This window comes from Neomonachus schauinslandi, chromosome 12, assembly GCF_002201575.2.
Source record: "Neomonachus schauinslandi chromosome 12, ASM220157v2, whole genome shotgun sequence".
In the NCBI taxonomy this organism is placed as follows: domain Eukaryota; kingdom Metazoa; phylum Chordata; class Mammalia; order Carnivora; family Phocidae; genus Neomonachus; species Neomonachus schauinslandi.
Genome location: NC_058414.1, coordinates 87808557 through 87830488, shown reverse-complemented (window position 1 = coordinate 87830488; position 21932 = coordinate 87808557). Strand labels below are relative to the sequence as shown.

General features: G+C 38.7%; 1 protein-coding gene across 3 annotated transcripts in view; it reads right to left on the bottom strand.

Moving 5' to 3' along the window:
• CALD1 (caldesmon 1) overlaps positions 1 to 21932 on the bottom strand; it is a 181968-nt gene that overhangs the window by 80837 nt on the left and 79199 nt on the right. For all 3 annotated transcript variants that reach the window (XM_021692968.1, XM_021692963.1, XM_021692966.1), the window contains exon 3: positions 17002 to 17111. In XM_021692968.1, the coding sequence (XP_021548643.1) occupies positions 17002 to 17072 (71 nt within the window). In that variant the 5' untranslated portion in view covers positions 17073 to 17111. The remainder of the gene's footprint in view (positions 1 to 17001; positions 17112 to 21932) is intronic.

The window sequence follows — 21932 nt, the reverse complement described above, 5'->3', positions numbered from 1 at the left end:
GTGTGTATCACTCTTGTTCAAAGTATCTAAATATTTCCACAACTACAAACTTATTTGCTGGTGTCCACTTTCTGCATCTGGATATTAAATTTACACATGGCTTTTATAGCTGGAATCAAATCCAGATTTTTTTTGAGGGGGGTGGGGAGGTCAGGCCTGGATTAAAACACGTATTTGTTCTTATTGCTAGAAAAATAGTCCATTATTTTGGATACTTAGGGTGTAGTGTTTACTGTTTATATTACAAAAATGACACTTTGTTAGGTACTGTCCTATTTTGTAACTAACAGATCACACCAATCAGTACATGATTATGATTCCTATCTATAGATAGAAATAGATGGATACACACAGAGTCTTATGTATTCATTGTTCATGTGTACATACCTTTTCTCACCAAATAAATTATAACTTTTTGCTGGCAGGGATTTTTCCTAACACCTCGTTTGCACCTGATAAAGCCTGGAAGTGTCAGGCAGAGAGCAGATGCTCCACAAACACTTGTCATTGGCTCTCCCGGTTGAAGAGGGATATCAATGGAGTAGAGATACTGCAACAATAAGGCCTGTTGGCTGGTCCCCCCAGAGTATCCAGTACGCTATAGGTTCTAGAAGCTCTGCTGTACCGCCAACTGGATTTTGGGAGTTCTTAAAGTTGATAGGTCTCAGGGAGACTGATTGGCTTCCAGACTCACAAGACACTAATGTGTACATCAGAACACTAATTAATGTCAATTAATTAAGAGAATGAATGACCTCCCTCTTCAGTGCCTGGAGAGCTCTCTCATATTCCCACCATTCCCCAAAGCCATAATGTCAGGAAGCCTCAGAGTCCCCAGAGACTGCTTCATGAGTGTGAAATCAGAGCAAAGGGAGGTAAAATCGTCATGAGGAATATTTTACCCAAGGCAAGGGGAGATGTAAGGAAACACCTCCCTCAGTGGAGAGAATATTTCTCATGTCACAAGATTGAACAAACCCTGAGATTCAAAGTCTATCTCATTTGGATAGTCTCAGATGCCACTGCCAACCCTGGTCTTGGACTTGGCATTCATTTGAACCTCTTCTACTGGCCCATTCTTTGTTCAGACTCGCTAACACATAGATGATTTGGATCAAATATGCATATCCTTGAAAAATTCATATGTTGAAATCCTAACCCCCAGCATGATAGTATAAGGAGGTGGGGACTCTGGGAGGTAATTAGGTCATGAAGGTGAAGTCCTCACAATGGGATTAGTGCCTTTATAAGAAGAGCCACATGACAGCTTGCTTTTTCTATCTCTATCTCCATCAAATGAGGATACAACAAGAAAACGGCCAACTGCAAATTAGAAAGTGGGCCCTCTCTAGATAATGGATCTACCGACACCTTGATCTTGGACTTCCCAGCCTCCAGAACTGCAAGAAATAAATGTTTGTTGTTTAAGCCATCCGGTCTATGATGTTCTGTTATAGCAGCCCCAAGTGACTAAGACAATAGATTACAGTTAGCTTACACTTGCTCACATCTGGGAGATCTAATGTAATTCAACACTTATGTGTTGAATTTATTGAGTTTATTAGAAATTGTCTTTGTAGAATTCTTGGATGCCTTTATGGTGGCAGCTTGAGAGAGGAGATTAGAAATAGACTAGGAGAAAAGCTTTTCAGCTTTAAGATGCTATTTTACTTTGAAGTTATTAAGCAATGAAATCAAACTATCATTAGGATCAAGGCAGGAAAAGCAAATGGAGCTCTTTTCTTGTTCATTAATTATAGAATAGAACCAGGCAGGTTTTTCAGTTAAAACATTTAATAAAAAAGCATATTCATTTTTCTCATTTAAAAGCCAAAATCCATCTGGAAAGCTTTTTAATTTTAAGACCTCATGAAGACAACAAAGAAAAGAAAAAATAGATAATACTTATACAAATAATAGCAGACAGACATTTTAAATTTGAGAGCCAATGATCTGAAATATGCATCCAGCTTTCTAAAGTATGTTGCAGAGTGGAGAGTGCTGATGTAATTTGAGATTCTCCTAGGTATTTCAGAGTTCAGTGTCTTTCTAGGATAACTTCAAATTATCTTTCCTTCTGACTCTTTTTCAGTGGATCTAAGAATTAAAAATTAAATTAAAAATTAAAAGATACAGTTTTGAGGCTATGCTATAGTACTTCTGGTATTATATGTCCTGGGTGTTTCAATTCACTAAGTGTATTCTAATTATAAATTTTATGTTAACAAATTAACCAAAGGGCATACTTTTATAATGAAAAAACTCAGTACTTCATGTAGAATGTGTTGTATCACAGTCAATGTGAACTGAATTAATCTGAATCTTAGAGTTTTGACTAATAGTTATTTATAACTCCTCCTCCTCTTTCTTCTAAATCATACTTTTTGAGGTGTATGTATTATAAGAACAAAAAATGCTCCACTTCACTGAAAATAAAATTAACCCCCCATAACTTGGTTAAATGAATTTTAATGTATTTCTTTATTCTTTTGTTTTTTGGTTCATCACTATATCCCAATACTAGAAAACAATCTGCTATTTAGAGTCTAAACTTTGAGATTCAACTTGCATGTTAAACACTCTTTACAAAGAGTATTTGTTAACTTGCATGTTAAACACTCTTTACAAAGAGAAATACTCTTCACAAAGAGTATTGATAAATGCTAGCCTGAGGTTGGCCCTATCCCTCATCTACTTCTGCCCATCCTCCTGGGATTAACTGAAGAAGGTTAGTCTTCCAGACAACAGACTTGGTCTTCCATTAGAGAAATTTTTGATTATATAGTTTGTTCACTGTTGGACTCCTTAGGATTTGGTATGGATCCTATAATTTGATAATTATCTGGTCTTACAATGCAAATATTAATTGCAAGTAATACTAAAGGGTTTGAGTACTGGAGCAAATTGGCCAACTAAAAGGAATTGATTCTTACCACATCAATATCATTTGCCTCCATGATGCAACTAAATAAGCATAATGGTCAAAATTATATGAGGTAGTAGTCCAGTTATACTTAATAATCAGAGAAATACATGAGATGAGTTTCTTCATATCTCTAGAGAAAAGACAGGGAGTCCAGTGGCTCAGCAAGGGAGAGATGGAACCCCAAGAAAGATATGGATGGTGTATTTGGGGAACATCACAAAGGTCAGTAACATTTCTGCCCCTCTATAAATATCTTGGCAAAGTGAGCAAGATTCTGCCTTGGCACACATATGAATTGAAGTAGCTGTTTGCTCCTTCATTTATTCATATTGCGGCTGGTCTTTGGGGAAATAAAAGTAAGATGTAGTTTTTAATCTAGAGTTGCTCTTAATTTGGTGGGGGAAACAGACATATGAACAAATAAACATATAAAATAGTCATAATAAAAATGGTAATAATAAAACTAATTAATGTTAATAATAAGACAATAATTAATATACATTTAAAGAGCCATGGGAGACTCAAGATGGGAAATCAGTCACTTTGACAAGGGACCTCTGGGAAGATGTTTTCCAGAGGATGACTGTCGAGCTGAGCCTTCCAGCTGAGTAAGAGTTCACCAGTTACAAGAGGTTCAGGAGGGAAAAGACAGTGGTGTGGAAGATCACAGGATCCCGCAGAGCCTGAGGACATTTGCTAACTGTAAAACCAGACAAGTAAATGACCGACAGATAGCAGGGTTTAATTTTGATTGGGTTAAAGCCATCATTTAAATCTTTTGACTTTTCTCCTTAATTCACAACTAAGGGAAAGGGCAGATAAAATGGTTTTGCTTTTTCTAATCTGCAGTTGAGGTCCCAAGCCCTCTCCATGGGTGCTGGGCTCTAGGGAGAGTGACAGGTAACATTTTACAGCATTTTCTCTGTGTCTGATTTTTGGAAGCCTAGCATGCTTGGGAGCAAATTGTCATTTGCTCCCAAGTCATATCACAGAAGATAGCCAAGCACGAAGTATGAAAATTCCTTTGGAACACAGTATACAATCAGAATGAAACTTGCAACTCAACAGAGAGTGAAATAGAAGTGAATCCGATTTAATGAATCATACAGGCCCCTCTACATAATAAATAGGTCATGTGGGGCGCCTGGGTGGCTCAGTTGGTTAAGCGGCTGCCTTCGGCTCAGGTCATGATCCTGGAGTCCCTGGATCGAGTCCCGCATCGGGCTCCCTGCTCGGCGGGGAGCCTGCTTCTCCCTCTGACCCTCCCCCCTCTCACGTGCTCTCTGTCTCTCTCATTCTGTCTCAAATAAATAAATAAAATCTTCAAAAAAAAAAATAGGTCATGTGAACCGCCCTATATATTTTTTATGGCATCTGTTCATATCTCATTTGATTTTCTCAGCCACCCTGAGGAGTGTTAGTTCTGTTTGACAGGTGAGGCAGTCCAGGTCTGCTAAAGTTTTATCCAGTGTCTTCTTTTATCCTTGATCTAAAAGTTATTTTTGTGGAGTCAGAGACAGTTGCATGGATTGGGCACAGCAAAACGCAGAGGAACAAGGACCAGAGTTGGAATAAACGACATAGTTTCCAGATTTGACCTGGCCACTGACTGCGTGCTCTTCGACATGTTACCTTTGCAAGTCTGGGTCTAGTGATTTGGATTTTCAAACTCTTTTCAGAGAATATAGGAGAGAGAATCTTAATTTCTGACCATATAACCCAATGGGATACAGAATATGTCTCCTAACAGTAATTCTGCACCTCAGAGGCGTTCTCATGGAAAACCAGCTCCTTTCTGCACGGTATGCCTCCCCAGTTCAGCACTACCACAGCTCTGACAAATGCCACAATGAGAGAGAATTTATAGTTATGTTCCTGTGATGTGAGACACTCAGAAATGAAAGCATTAGGAATGTCCATCCTGCCTCAGCCCTGAGTTTTACAAAACTTCATTCTGTTCGGTTTGTCAACCATGGAGCTTCTGTAGCCATGACACTCTTGGGTAGCCAGGTTGTACTCTGAGGATGCTGGCTCAGAAAGCAGACACATATTTGGGGTATTTGGCTTTCATGGTTGGATAGGAAGAGTCATGAGCTCTTCAAAGGGGAGCAGCAGGAAGGAAGGGCAACAGGTATCAACTCTTTCTAGATCACAGTTTTTGTCCAAGGCCCCTCAACAGTAGCTTCTCATCTTCATCAAGAGAGGAGAAATGGTGAGGGGTATTAGATCCCCCAAATGGGCCACACTAAAAAAAAATCAAGATTTACACAACAGTTGATGAGAAAAACAGAAGGACTGTTCAAGGAAGAAGTGGGCAAAGGTATACATCTAGTAGAGTTGCCAGCAGTGCCTCGGGGAAGATGCCAGTGTCATTACACCTGCTGAGGCTTCTTGTCTTTGAACCAGCACGATAACCCATCATCTCATCTGTTCATCTGTTTGTTCACTTCCTGCCCAGTTATTTTCCACATTAGTCTCTTGAGTTCCCCAGAAAGACCTGCCAACAGTGCAAGGTTTTCTGTGGTAATCAAAAATGGGTTGACTGCTGTTATTCTAAGTAGGCACAGTAGAGCTATGAACTCCAGAAAGAAATGACCCTTTCATTATCTAGTTGCTGGTGCCGGCTCTGGGAGTTACCCAGCTTTCATTTGGAGAGCCCCTAATTATGCAAAGTTCCCACTGGACAGTAAGACCAGGTCAGCCTCAGGCAAATAAAGGGCACATAGTGAGCAATCTTCTGGAAACTTATCAGTTGGATTCCTAAATGGTACAGGAAAGTGGAAGCTTGTGAAGATGTGATACTGGATCGTCCATGTCACCCACAATGGAAAATATGAACATTGGAAGAATTTCCTATTCTAAACAATGTGCAGTTTAAAATACCCTCTCTGGAGCCTCTCCTGAATGTACAGGCTCATGGTTGCTATTTATAGTGGCTGATGTGTACTTTACCAAGATTTTTATTCCAACAAAGGAACTGTATGTGATGTAGGGAGTTATTAAAATGGAAAATAAACTGTCACATTTTAACTTAGTCAATTGGTACTAATCTCAAATGCAAGGTCATATCTCACTAATTTAGACTGACTGGAAGAAAAGCCAGTATAAGCTCTGGAATATTTTAAAAGAAATTCAGTTTTGAAAATATGTTCGAGTATCGAGTATACCTGGTGACTACCACTAGGCTAAGAAAACATCACAAACTTGTTTAACAACTGCACACATGAAAATGACTTATAATTATTATAATTAATTATAATTAGATTATAATTATAATTTATAATCAGCAAATTAAACTTAAAAATAAATGAATGTTTCCAAAGTTCTTTATTTTTGTTTTTGTTTTTTTTTTTAAGATTTTATTTATTTATTTGTCAGAGAGAGAGACAAAACACAAGCAGGGGGAGCGGCAGGCAGAGGGAGAAGCAGGCTCCCCGCCGAGCAAGGAGCCCGATGTGGGACTCGATCCCAGGACCCTGGGATCATGACCTGAGCCCAAGGCAGCCGCTTAACCGACTGAGCCACCCAGACACCCCTCCAAAGTTCTTTAAAATTACATTCTTAAGAAACTGCTGATGAACATTGCTTACTAGATAGCACACTAGTGAAAAGAACTGATGATATTCACAAAGTATGCACATTATTCCTCTTTAACCTCATTCACAGATGAATGAAAATCTACTTATACATCATTCCAACATGCTCATGTCTCATCTCCAGTAGTACTTCTTGTAATACTGCTAAGGAACCTTTGGGATCATAAGGGTCAAGAACTTCCCTAGAAGACTTCAAAGCAATTGAGATAGATTTCCCTTGACTAAGAACTTGGAATAGTCTGGAATCATTCCTGGCCAACTGAAGGCTACAAATGCAGATCTCTTATATCTGGCTGGTCAGTGAGAAGACCAATGGGCAGAATAGATAGATTCAACATACATATTTGATAGGCTTCATTGCATTTTCATTTGATTTTGATTAAAATTCTTTGTTTGTAGAGAATTCTTGGTTTGTAAAACTTCTCCAAGGTTCCCAGCCTTACATGGCAGAAGGACCCTTTTAATCCTGTGTGTTCAGAAAGGCAAACTTCTTGCACTCTCAGGGAACAGTGGCCTCTCAATAACACCTTCAACTGAGTCTGGAGAGAATCTTTGGAATGGTCTGGATCACGGGGTCCTGGAAAATTATCACCTAATTCTTATTTTCTTATTTAGAATTTTATTTAAAAATAAATGAATTATGGGGCACCTGGGTGGCTCAGTCGATTAAGCACCCAACTCTTGATCTGAGCTCAGGTCTTGATCTCAGGGTCATGAGTTGAAGCCCTCTAGGCATGGAGCCCATACTAAAAAAAAAAAATTATTCAGGATACTGATTACTTTTGTGGATGGAGAAGCAAGGGGAAGGGATTAGACAGGGGTCAGTTGAAAGTCTCAGTGGTATTGGAAATGTTCTAGATCTTAAGCTCAGTGACAAGTTTATAATATATGCATTACAATGATTTACAACTTCTGTATAAATTACATAATATTAATTTGCATGTATTAGCTTTTTCATAATTAAAATGAATAAAATCACAAATTTAGAATAAAATGATTGAAAATTATTTTGTGAAAAATGGGTACATACTTTCTTTATATTATTAGTATAGTATTTATATATATGGTTGAGAGGGTTTTGGTTACTGAAACCGTAATGATGTAATATGAAAAAAGAAATGATAATTCCACAAGGCAAAAGAAAACTATTTAAAATATATGATTAATTGAATATTAGATATATAAATTTTTAAGATAAAGACCTTGCTATATTAGCTACAAAACTATCCTATATTTTTATCTTGATTTAAAACCAGTAAGGAAAATGAAAAAAGACTGTTCAAAATAAGGAGGTAGATTTTCTTTTCAGCATGGAGACTTCATATCCATAATTCTCTCATCACTTTCAAGGTAGGCTGCTAAAACAGATTTGAAACAGAGTGGAGATTACACCACACTGTCTAATACGGCAACTAAGCACATATTCAGTGATTCTTGGGGACATGACCTGGAGAGGGCTTTCCTGATAGCTCCTTCCTTACCATGTCCTCTAGCTAGCTGAAAAACAGCACACACAGGTAACATTTACTGAGCACTAGTCAAATATTCATATATATTATTTGTTTGTTTCTTTCTACCTACCTTCTATCTATCTATCTATCTATCTATCTATCTATCTATCTATCTATCCATCTAGTGCTTTAAGACCTACATGAAACCTTATGAGCTGTTATGATGGCCATTTTCCCTATGAGAAAATGGGATTAGAGAGGCTAAGGATTATCCTCGGTAACCCTGCTAGGATTCAAACCCAGATCTGAGCGATCCTGTTTTCTGGAAGGCATCAGGTCTGTGTCCCCCTCTAATCTGCCCCATCCTCCCAAAAAATGGTAGTAAAAAAAATGAAACACAAAATCCTCTTTAAGGAATCAAATCAGCTCTTACCTTTTACATATTTAGTGAGAAAAATCCTTTGAGAAGTTTGAATAGCTAAATGAAACTGGTAAGGATGAAGAAATCCTACATAATACCTTAGTATCATAATTAAGCTTTGTTTGAAGAAATCTTGCCAAGATCATATATGCCAAATAGAAGAATTCCAAAATTGATGGCAGATAGGGTTCTATTTGCAAAATCAACAGGGTTTTTTTTTTCCTTTTTGACTTGGCAAAGTTGGATTCCCAGTTCCTAACAATGAATTGTTTTCATTCTGCCTATCCACTTATATTTCTTTGCTTTTTATTTTATTCCCCCATGAAGTAATCTGACGTAATCTCATTTTATTTAGAAATATTACCCATAAATTATTTTCAAATTAAAAAAACCCACTCTATATGCAGTACTTTCTAGCATATGTATTCTCCCAGAAGTATGCTCAACTGTCCTAATCAATAGCCAGAGCATTTGTTACAGACAGCTCCATTTATTCAGGGAGATGAATAAATGCACAGTGCAAGAAGGCTCTACCTCAGCTTAGCTGGGTGATCTTGAGAAGGTCGGCATCCCTAGACTTAAATTTCTTCATATGTAAAATGAAGCTTTTAAAATTCATTAGATCAGGGATTCTTGGCCCAGAGTTTCATGGGCCCCCAGGAGGTCTGTGGATAGAGGTCCATGACGCCACTGAAAATAAGTGCCAAGTTTTGTGGGTGCATATGTGCATTTTTCTTGGAGGAGGGTCTACAGCTTTCATCAGAGACTCAAATAGTGTGTGGTCCAAAATTGAAAAAGCAACATTCCATTGCAGAAGATTATCTCTAAGGTCAATGACAGCCGTAAGCTTTTATGAGTGATGATGGGGCTAAGTCCCTGTCCTAATGGTGACTAAAGTCTTATTGGGAAAAATCTAAAGAAAAGCCAAGAGCAGCGATGCCAACAGCCTTCTTTGGCTTGAGGGGGAAAACTTGATCTTCTCTGTTTCTATTTTTCTGTGAAATGGGAATAACACAGAAGAGTTTTAGAGGGCAAACAAAACAATGACTATGTCTACACATGTAAGCAATTTACCTGAATAAGCATAAAGAACAGTTCAATTAGGCCCAAAAGCCTCATTTATAGTTTGTTGCTTTGAATGATTTTTCCCCATCTTAGGGAGTTATTTTGGCATTGTAGAGATGATGGACCTTCAGCCAAGACAACCAGTTGAAACATGAAAAATTCCATTGATCAATCTGTTACAGTAGAAAGGTTTTGAGATTTGGGGCAGGCAGAACCGGATTGCACTCCCTAGCTATATGAAGTTGGACACGTTACTTAACCTTTCAGCCCTACAGATTCCTCAACTGTAAAATAGGGACAATAATATCCAGGTCTGCTATAGAATAAATGTTTGTTGCCCTCCCCTGCATTCATATGTTGACACTCAATGCCCAGTGTGATGGTACTTAGAGCTGGGGATTTGAGGAGGTGATTAGATCATTAGGATGGCATCCTCATGAATGGGATAAGTGCCCTTTATAAAAGCGACCCCAGAGAACAGCCCTGCGCCTCCCACCATGTAAGGACACAGCAAGAAGGCAGCTGTCTAGGAACCAGGAAGCAAAACCTCACAGATACTGATTCTGCTGGCATGTTGATCTTGGACTTCCTAGCCTCTAGAAATGTTTCTGTTGTTTATAAGCCACCCAATCTATGGTATTCAGCCTGAACAGACAAAATAAGGATATAGGGCTATTTTGACAATTAAATTATAATAAGGTATATAGAGTGCACCACCTAACCTGGCACTTGGTTGATGTTAAACAAATGGTGGTTCCTTCTTTATAACACTAGATGAGAAATATGGCTGATACTCTTTTCCATTTGAGAACTATTTTTGCTGAACTGAACTCTTCAGGTAAAATTCTGAGTTATGTTTTACACACTTAAGGTTTTAAATAAAAAACATATCATTAATGAATTAGATAAGTAACCACATGGCTAGAGTATGTAATTTTTAAATCTCATATAGCAATTACATTTGTGCAGTAGACTTAGATGTGAACAAAAGATTAAATTCTTTTTTTTTTTTTAAGTTTTTATTTATTTATTTGACAGAGAGAGAGAGCACAGCAGGGGGAGCGGCAGGCAGAGGGAGAGAGGGAGAAGCGGGCTCGCCAAGCAGGGAGTCCGACGCGGGGCTCCACCCCAGGACCCCAGAACCATGACCTGAGCCAAAGGCAGACACCTAACAACGGAGCCACCCAGGTGCCCCAAAAAGATTAAACTCTTTCCCAGCCTCAACAGAAACATCTCAGCAAGTACTGAGATCAGTGCAGGAAAGAAGCTTTGCAGTAGGGTGCAGCAAATCATAATGAATGAACTGACATGAATAAAAATTCAAATTCAGTAAAATATTATTTTGTGCCAAAGGCCTACTAAAACATTCATATGGTTTTAATAATAACATCTAACATTTGTTGAGCATACTATACGCCAGGCTTTGTGTTAATTTCTCTACACAGGTTAACTAGTTTAATCTTCACAATGACTATGAGGCAGAATAATTATCCCCATTTTTATACATAAAGAAATTTAGAAGCAAAATATGTTTAAGTAATTTGTCACAAGGCCACCCAACTAGTGGTTGTCAAAGTCAGGATTTGAACCCAGGTCTGTCAGACTTTGTCACCCATATGATTAACTAACACATCATCCTGCCTTTCCTCAGGTAACTGAAGACTGATAAATTGTCACACACACAGCCTGTAAAGAAAAATTCACTATTTTAAACTGTTAAGTGTATTGACTCCTATATGTATATATGTGTATATATATATATTTTTTTTTTTTTTTCCTAAGAAGGAAGTTATGAGTCAGCATGTGAGGTCCTCAAGACTCTAGATTTTCCTTGTACACTTGAAACTAAGAGAACACTGTATGTTAATTATACTTGAATAAAAATATATTAAAACATTTTTAAAAAGAATCTAGATATTCAAGTTCTGTTGAATGACCGTCATGTTGGGTAGACCCTAGACTCCTGATGCTCCACTGGTCACCTTAAAGTGGGATACTTTTAGCGGCAGAGGAATTATTAGGTTAGTGGAAACTGGTCCAAGTATGCCATCTTCACCATTTATAATCTGACCATTTATAAATTGACAGAGAATAAATGATGTCTATTTAGGGTGAGAGAGAACAAGAGAGGGAGGATATGAATATGTATGTATATTTTGATTCTTCATGTGGCTGGACACAAATAAATAAGGGAAGGTCTCTTAGGTGAAAATTATCTAAATTTGTCCATGCCCCTACATTCAAGTTGGGCTGACCCTAAATAATATCAAATAAATATAAAAACTTTACAGAAATAGTTTAAAATCTCTTTCAAACAAATTACTTGAAAAAACCTTTTACCTCAAAGCAAAAATGTAGATACACGTCCTTGCCCCTTGGAGTGATCGATTTTCTGAGAGAACTGAAGGATAGTTTTGAGCAAATTTAGCTCTAATAATTTAGACCGTTTCAAAGGAATATTTTATTTAACTTCCTAATGGGACATAATTTTCTGATCACAGAATAACAAAAAATTGCATTTGAAAGATTTTGATTTAAAATTTCAAGGTCACAATGCTAAGTGTTGTAAATAAAAGCGTTTTGTGTATGTGTATCGTATAACCATTGATTGGTTACATTATTAAATCCTGTAAAAACCTTTTAGTGACAGAGGCCTGGGAGGGAACTACTTAAGACTCAATGGATTTAAAAAAATTGTTTGTTTTTCTACTATAGTAAAAATATTTACTTTCAAATGTCTAATCATCAGTACATTTCAGAGGCTCATAAAAATGTATGAATGATGACAACAGCAAGAGTGTTTTCATTCCCTTTATTTATGTCTATGAGCCTCTGAATCTGATAACACCACTCTACAACAGGGGCCTTTCTTCTGATCAGAAAGGGAAACTCAACATTGGATGTGGAAAGCATGAGCTGAGAATGTAACGAGTTCATGTCTTGAAAACCAGGAGGGCTGTTTGTTGTGCAAACAAGCACAGCACTGGGAAAAGTGTGACCGAGTGAAGATCTCCTCATGGAGAAAACATCACTGTAGGTTTCTCAGCAGCCAAACCCAAGCTCAAAATCCTTTTGGCCACGTGTAAAAGAGGAATTCAACCTGAATTGGTGTCGACTCTTCTGGCTGAGACATCAGGGTCTGGCAGTCCCTCCTCAGGCCTTGATACCCATCACCCCCATTCAAAATTCATCACTAAGTAGCAAATTCCTGCTCTTTGTCTTGCATAAGGCTCCTGGAGCCTCTGAGGAGTATGGAAAGAAAACCTTCATATTTTTTATTTTGTTTTGTTTTATGGTAAGTGTAAAATAGTGTCCTCAATTCTTTGTGTGTTATAGAGAATCAAATTAGATAACTATAGTAATAATTAATAGTGATGCTTATTGAATAACACTCAATAGACCAAAATGATCATTCAAGAAGTGGTTAGGTAATAAACAGTAGATGATTAGTACTGTGTTAATACTTTCATGTATTACCTCTTTGTTTCCCCACAAAAACTCCATAAGGTGAATATTATTTCCCCCATTGAGAAAACAAGGTTAGAAATATCGAGTAATTTTTAAGCTCATGTAGCTAATTAGGTGGCATACCTGGGATTTGACAGCACAGCCCACGCCCTTAACTGCTAAGCCCTACTGTCTCCCACTGTTGATGCCTTTTTATGTGTCTTCATTTATATAGAACATATATGTTCTATTCAGACATACCTACTGCTGTTGCTGTGATCAGTCTGTCTTTGTCAGATACATATGAAAGGCCTAGCATTTTTTTTCTACTTCTACTTTCTACTTGAGTAGGAAAAGAGCTGAATTTGACTCCTTTGAAAATATTTCCTCCTCCCCTACATTTTCCCCCTTGAAATGTACATAATCCCTGATGACACAAAAGCACCTGCATAAATAATCCAGGGTAAAATGGATTCGGTACACAGATGGGAGAAGAAATGGAAACACATGAATCAAGTGTTAATGAAGATGCAAACAGACCAGGGGAAAATACATTAAGATGCCCTGAGAAATGACAGAGACAAAGGCAGAGAGGGACTGAAATAAAAGATAGATACAGAAAGGGAAGCAGAATATACCCATTAAATTTTTTTATCTCTTGATATAGGTGAAGAATAATAAAGAGCAAAATAATTATTTTTTCAAATAGGTAACTAATTTAAAAATACAGTTTAATTTGAGGTGTGTACAAATAGTATCTTTTACTTAGAAACAATGCATTTAGAATTTTCACTGATTATTTGCTCAATCTCTTTTGTCTTTTGAAATGTTTTCTCCCCTTTTTGCTCAAGATTGCTCTGAAGTTACTAATCTACCTAGAATATGAGCTTTGTGACTATTGGGACACTGCTTGGACTGGTGACCACTCATCCCTGTGATTCAGGGTACTATCTTGTACTTTAAAGATAGTCAATACATTTTTTTTTGATGACCAAATGAAGTACCTCCTTTTACCAAATCTAAAGACCTCATCTTAAGGACTCAAGAATGATAGCCAAAAGTAGGACAAGGACAAGGGGAATAACAAAAAGATACGCAGGCTGAGGGCAAGACAAAGAAGGGAAGGCTATGTTTGATTGACTAGGCTCACAGTCTAGGTTGTGGAAGCCATATGATTTGAAACGGACCAGATGAGAACCAAAAGAATGAGGTGGATGTAGGACAGTCTCGGAGCAGCCGTGATGCAGTGAGAACATTCCAGTCCCAAACCCTTGAAAGCCAGCACTGCACACAGTGTATTGTTAGCTTTTTAAATAATCTTTTACATTTATTCTGAGGAATGAAATGTGTAAGAATCTGGCTTGTTTTAATTTTTGGTTATACCATCTGGTGAAAGTACAAGTTTTCAATTATTTATCATTGCAAAGTTGAACTGCACCTGCTAGTCAGGCTCAATAACAACTACTTGAAATAACAGGGTATTTTTATTTGGAGAGCCTTTGTGGGCAGGCCGTGGAAGTCAACAGACTTTCTCTTCTCTGTGGTGTCCCTTTCCCCATGCTGTCTGTAGGGGTATAGCATACAAAGGGCACACAGGCCATCTTTAATAAGTATCAATGAGTATCAGGGTATAAATTATACTTGAGGATATAAATATGTAGTTTCTTGATCATCACTTGGTTTTGTACAAGTTGAAAAGCATGAAGCATACTTTTCCCAATTCTGTCATTCTGTTGGGTCTAAGCCCCAAAATAGGGTTTAGAACAGAGTAGATGCCCAACAAAAATTTGTGGAAAGTGTGAATGAATGAATCTGCAGCTCTGAGCCTTCAGGCCACTCTCTATTTTTGCTAATTTGCACCACCAGCACTCCTGATCTGGGTTGAGTCCTTCCTTTTAGTTCCCTAAATCCAAAGGAAAGTTAGTAGGTCTTCTCCAGTCTGGCCCCAGGGAATAATGTGCAAGGTCAGGCCATAGGGTCATAGACAATACCAAAGCAAAATGAATGTAAAAATGACCACCAATCCCCCAGAGAAAAACCGACTCCTCCTACAGATGAGGAAGCCAGGTCTAAAGATAAAGGAAGAGGGATTTGCCCAGGGTCTTCTATGCCCTTTATCTTCAGATCAAAACCACGAATTTGGATGGCCCTTGATTTCTGGTTCTGGCCATCTGTTTCCTTGTACACACCCTGAACTTTACCATCAAAGTTGGTTGGACCATAAAACCTGACCTTCGCTTTCCCATAAATGATCAGATTTTACAAAATCCTAAAGAGTGAACATGGGCTTACTTAACACATCCCAGAATAACAGACCTTCTAAAGGTTCATTCTGAAACATGAAAAGGTAAATAGTACAAACGTAAGGAAGTACTTAAATACTTCCTTTGAAAAAAAAAAAGAAAGAAAGAAAGAAAAGGAATCAGATGGAACATAACAGCCCAAAAGAATTAATACAGACAGAAATGTAAATTTAAAAGGTTAGGATAAATTTGTGTAAATTTACTTTAGATTATTAAGGGTACCTAACTAAGCTTCACTGAGTACATTCCTTTAATGACTGACTTTAAGGAAGACATGTCCTTTCACACAAAACAAAAAACTGGAAGGGATGAACCATGTAGGTGTGTAGAAAATTCTTAGGCAAAATTCTGGTTCTAAGGAAATGGAGTTTATTCACTGTGATTACAGTATGGCTCTAACCACAGCAATCTGGTGTAGTACTCCTTACACATCGATTTCCCTTATCCCTACTCACCTAGAAAGCAAAGACGCTGAGGATACTGATCTAGTCTGATGCCCAATTTCCTATCCTCATTCCTGAGTCCCTCTAGCTCCATACTCTGGCCTGGTCTATTTTTTGGTCTTGCTATTGGTTTCCTAGAAAGCCATGAGGGACATAAAAGCAGAAGCCATGTCCATGTGTATCTCGTCATTGCTTTCCCTGTCCCTAGCACCATCACGGAAATTTGGTTGGTGCTTAATAAATATTTGTTGGGTAAAGTTATTCCATTGACTTTCAGTTGGGTCTGAGGACATATAATACACCACACTGGAAAGAGTAAGAGGTATGCCCCCCTGGGCCCAGACAATGCCTATATGGTAGTGATGTCCACTCAACATGGATGCTCTCCTTAGTTCTCCCCATCTCCCTGACACTTTTGTCTCCTCTGATGGTTTCTATTACGTCTTTATGACCTCTCACTCTCCTTACACTTGCTTTCTTGACACTATCACTACCGTCCACCTTTAGCTTTTATATTACCAGTCCCACACTGGGTGTGCCCAAACTTATCCTCTAATAATAATTTCTTTCCCTTTCTGAACAAAGATAGAACATTTCTATCTCCAAAGGCCTGGAGAGAATCTCCATTTGCATGTGGCTTCTCCCTGAAATTAAATACTTACCCCTGGCCAGGTACACCCAAGAATGCCTACTCTGTCTGATTGAAGCCACATTACACGCCACTGTCCTTTGCTCTGAGGCCTAAATTTTACAAGATGCATTTATGCCCCATGCTTTGTATGTCATTGCTTTACTTCCCCAACCTGCCCTTGAAGTCACCACGACAGAGGCCTCAAACAACATAACAGCTTCCAACTAGATTCAGAATCTCCATTAACTATTAACTTCTAATATGTGGATTACTGGATTTGGCTACTTTTCTAGTAAGAATAAAAATCTGTCACAAGATCCATCTGGGACTTACTGCCTTTATATTTTTAGACCAAAGACTCCCATTTCCTAGTTGGTTTTAATAGTCAGCATTTGTCATTTTTCCTGTCATTTCAATATTATAACTGCTTTTAAAACTTTCATCTACACATTGCTTTTGTTATTTAAAAATTCCAGTATGAAAGGCTCTGATTTAATGCAACTATTTGATTCTTCTAGAATCTCTCTTTTTCTTGATGTTGGTTTTCTTTTTTTTTTTTTATGCAGAATTTAGAGTCATAACAGGAAAAATTTCCATAACTACTCTGGCAAACAGCTTAGTGTGCAATATATTTGGCCCTTCAGAGTGATGATCTTTGAAGCCTGAAACCAGGATTGCTAATAACAGAATACAAATACTGTTCAACTTAGATCCTTACCTTTCCGCTTCGAGGCGCATCTCTTCCCGCTTTTGCCTCCTGAGTTCTCTGCGACGTTCAAAATCATCCATGGTGTGGCTTCAGGTCTAGGGAGACGGGAGAATCTGGACCTAACAGGGAGGAGGTAAGTCAATATCACAGATGAATCAAAGTAGTGTTTCCCATGAATCACTTTTACCTTTGGCCCCCCTCCATTTCTTCACCCTCTCTTTTCTTCTTTATTCTGAAGAAAAACACCTTAGAAGGCTGGCAAGGTGGCCAGTGACCAATTTCTGACTCCCGAGCTGAGTCCTTCGTGTGTTAAATTCAATCTCACTCATGAAACTTACTTATTAGAGACAAATAAGTAAAGATCCCAGGATTACAGTTAAAAAATAAATAAGTTAAAACCTCAGGAGACAGACTTTGAAGATTTGAAATACTGGTAGGATCACTTAAAAGCTACTGAATGATTTTGTTCTTTGTAACTTGCTGAGCCACAGACAAAGGTTATGAAAAAGTGAACAAAGAAAGAGGAAAAGAGAAAAAGAGTGAAAAAAAGAAAAGTGGCCCCAAAAGGAATATGTAGGCACTAAGAGAAAAGGAAAAGAGGGAAAATAGTAATAAAGTAATAGAAGTATCCAGGCATAATTTGCATACTCTGAAAGAATATTAATATCAGAATGATTAAAAAAAAAAGACCACAGCAATAATACCATGAATAAACATAAGTCAGCAGCATTTTTAAAAGCAGTTGCAGATGATCAAGCTGTTTCCAGAGCTCAAAAGTCCCGGCTCTTTGTGACCCAACCATTTTATCCTCTCCTACCTCCTCCGGAGATGGTTTTAATCCCAGAAAGATCTTCCCTTTCCAGCTCTTCAGCTGAGGAGCTCGCTTCCCTTGCACTTCTGTGCCATGAAGCCAAGGATTCCAGAATTCCCCTGCAGCCCCCAAACCCAAAATGACTACCAGAAAAGGGGAAGCGGGCTCTTTTTGTCCTTGCTTTGTTTACAGAGCTGTCAGTGGTTAGTTAAACTCGGCCTGGAATCTGGCATTTAGGGCCTGCTTGAAGATTGTTTCCTGTGTGGAGCGGGAGGCCTCCACTTCCTCTGGAATCCTAGACTCTCCGCTGCACTCAGAGCACAAAAAATATTTTCCAGCCCTTTCTGTGCCCACGAGACAAGCCATTTGCCCCGCGTAGGAAAATGAGGAGCTGTGCAAAACCTAAAGCCATCACCTAATGACATCTTCGCTTGAGGGGGCAAAAAGCAAAACTTGGATTTTGAAGCCAGGCTCAGAAAGCTTCTTAAGTAAATTGTCAGATTCTTTTATTTTTTCAAGCATTTTTCCCCTTAAAAAACTCACAAAAACAAAAATAAAATCTCTGCCAACAAAAACACAACTATACAATGTTTGCATTTTCCCCCTTTCTTATTCCTTAGGGGATTATTTATACTGCTTCTAAATCTTTTAGAAATTAGAATTTGGGTGTTTATTGGGAGTTTTAAAATTGGAAGGTGTTTTTCTATCTTACTCTTACAAAGAGTACTTTCTAAATATTTTGCTGGTTATGAAGAAAAGAATCCGTTTTCCTTTACTATTTCATTAACTATAAATGTCTCTTCGTTTTCCAGCTTGATCTCTCCATAGTTATCAGAATGAAAAACAAGTGATCTGAGCATCCCTTGAGAGGTCGTCGGGGTTGGGGGGGGGCTGTCTTTCCCCCTGGGGTGGGCTCCCGTTCTGAGTGCAGTACAGGGTGAGAAGGGCCCTGTGGGCAGGGGGACTGAACTTCGGGGACCTGAATGCTAGGTGCAATGAGAGAGTCAACTCTTCTCATTCCTTTCTTCAGTGCAGTCTTTTGTTGTAGATGAACCACTTTGCAAATAACCATAGCCTCAGCAAACAGAAATGGGAGAAAGACGTCTGTCTGTAAGTAAGCAATTTCACTTTTTTTCATTTATCCAAGTAGCTTGAAAAGCATCCACTCCTCCCTCCCCCAAGCTACGCAGTCCTGCTGGCTGCTTTGTTAGGAGCCATGGCTCGAGTTCCCTAGACTACACCTCGCGTGGAGGTGCTAATAAGCAGCTAAGTCAATATCCCCGAGCAGGCTGGAGATGCACATGGTTGGCAGAGCCTGGCCATGTCTTGGAGTACTCACAGGGAAGTGAGACTGACTAAGAGCATGTGGTCCCTTTGGCTGACCATCCTCACTGGCTCTCTCCCCACGCAAATTCTTTTTCTGCTACCCATTGTCTCCACCTACTCCTCACCTTTTATTACTTACTTGGGCACTCGTTTTTTCTTTCCCAGCCATAGATAAAGTCTATCTGTCCATTTATTTGTTCATTTGAATGCTGCTGAGTCTGTACATGGGGCACTAGAGGTGGGGGAGGGGGCCGCTGTATGATGCATCTACACAGACACGTACCTTTCTGGGTTATAGTTTGTGGACATGTGGTGGGTGTATCTGAGGGAGAGGAGAATGCACATCTGCGTACCGTGTGGTATGACTCTCCATTAGGGTGTATGAGGTTGTGCAGGGGAGGAAAGGTGTGTACGTTTATGAAAATGGTTCTCCGTTGGTCTCCCACCAGGATGGGGCTGGAGGTCTTCCTTAATCATCATACTCTTAGCCCATAGAGCTCCTCCGAACTTCTCTGGCACTGTCTTATTAAGGGGAGCCATGTCTGGGTAGAACTGTAAGTGATTCTTCCCCTTTACTGGGGAGCAGTGGCTTTCACGTCCCCAGCTCCTGATCTCTCATTTCCTCCCCTACCCTCAGTCAATGCTGAATTCCTTTCAGCAACACTGATTGGGAAACAAACTCTCAACCAATGAGGTGATGAAATGTCAAGGCAAAGAGATTCTATAAACTGTGGAGCTCTAGAGGGTCACAAATGGACAGGTTAGCCTGAAAAAGAAGTGTAGGCTGAGGAAGGTATATACCCATGAATGTGACAGGTGAGTTCTTGAGAGTTTATGAAAAATCTAAATTTTTGTATTGTAAGGGGGGGATTGTAGTCATGCTATTGAAAGAACTCTGACATGACTTTTGTGTAAAGGGCAAAAGCACTTTACAAAGGCAGATGAATCATTACCTACGGATACATGTGTCTTTTCAATACGGGCTCCCAAATACTAGATTTTCTTAAGACAGGGCACAATCTATGCTGCTATAATTAAGTAATAAGTCAGTGTTACAGATTCCAAATCAGTTAACACGCAGCCCTTCCTTTTGGTAATGACACCACAAAATCCAGTCGAGGGCAGGAGAACGTTGTAAGCAGATAGCTTTCTAATCCACCACTCAGTTATTAGGGGGAAAAGCCAGGGAGAAAGCTAAGTCTACCTTTAAATCATCACAAACTGAGAGTGAATGGGTTGGGGAAAGTCCTTGGATCTTCGGGCAATGCTACTGCTCATCTTGGAATGCATCAAGAATAAAATCTATTGTGTCAGGGACACTGGATAAGTTAATGCAGCTTCCAGAAGTCTCTAACATTTATTGAATATGTACAATGTGTTGGGTTATTTTTTCTTACTGTTTTTTTAAATTAATGGGCATTATTTCTTAGAGTAGTTTCAAGTTTAAAGACAAAATGAACAGAAAGTCCAGAGTTCCCATATACTCCCTTTCCCCACCCTGACCAGTCTCCTGTATGTTTGTATGGAACTGTGTAATCCCCCCCCCAAATATATTGAAAACCTAACCCCTCAGAATGTAACTTTATTTGGAAAGAGTGCCTTTGTATACGTAAGTCAAGTTAAGATAAGGTTATTAGAGTGGGCTCTAATCTAATATTGCTGGTGTTCTCATAAAAAAGGGGAAATTTGGACACAGGAGCAGACATACACAAAGAGAAGATAATGTGAAGACAGGGAGAATGCCATGAGAAGGTGGAGGGCAAGGGGCACCTGAGGGAGCAGAGCTGGGAGAGAGAGATGGAACAGCTTAGGGACAGGGAGCCCTGCTGACACCCTGATTTCAGATTTCTAGCTTCCAGAACTGTGAGACAATGCTTATGTTGTCCTAAGCCCCTCTGTTTGTGGTACTTTGTTATGGCAGCCCTGGAAAACTAATACAGCCTAATTAACATCTTATAGCAGTGTGGTACATTTGTTACAACTGATGAACCAATACTGATACATTATTATTAACTAAAATCCATAGATTACATTAGGTATCACACTTGACGTTGTATCATGTATCAACCATTATAGTATCAGAATAGTTTCACTGCCCTAAACAGGCTCTGTTCTCCATCTATTCACCCTTCCCTCCCTCCCCTGCCCCAACCCTTGGCAACCACTGATCCCTTTACTGTTTCTATAATAACTTTGCCTTTTCAAAATGTCATATAGTTGAAATCATACAGTATATAGCCTTTTCAGACTGACTTTTTGCACCTAGCAATATGCATTTAAGTTTCCTCCATGTCTTTTTGTGGCTTGATAGTGCTGCTGAGCCACTTAAAAATATGTTAAATTATTTTATCTACATAATAAATATGTAAAGTAGCTATTAAAATCCCCATTTTACAGAATTTCAAAGTGTGTGCTCTTACCCACTTATAATGTTCTTGGACTAATCCACTATTTTCCTCTAGGAATTGTTTTCCCTTTCAGGAAATAAGTGAGAGTGCCCCAGGAAAGTTCTGAGAAGACTATTGTCAATGATCTCTGGTCTAATTCATTGGACCATATAAACTTAGGTAAGAAGTGATCTTAAAAATTACCCATGCCTCCTCAATTGTACACCCATTTGGTTTAAATAAATAGAATTATCATGTCTCAGAGATCTCAATTAAATTAAGCCTTGCAAATATTAATTAAGCCTCTATTACTTTATTGTTACTTCTTTTTAATACTCATAAACCAGGATGCTCAGATTCCGGACAGCATCACAGCATACTTCTCTTTGTGACGTTAAAGTTTCTTCTCTTGCACT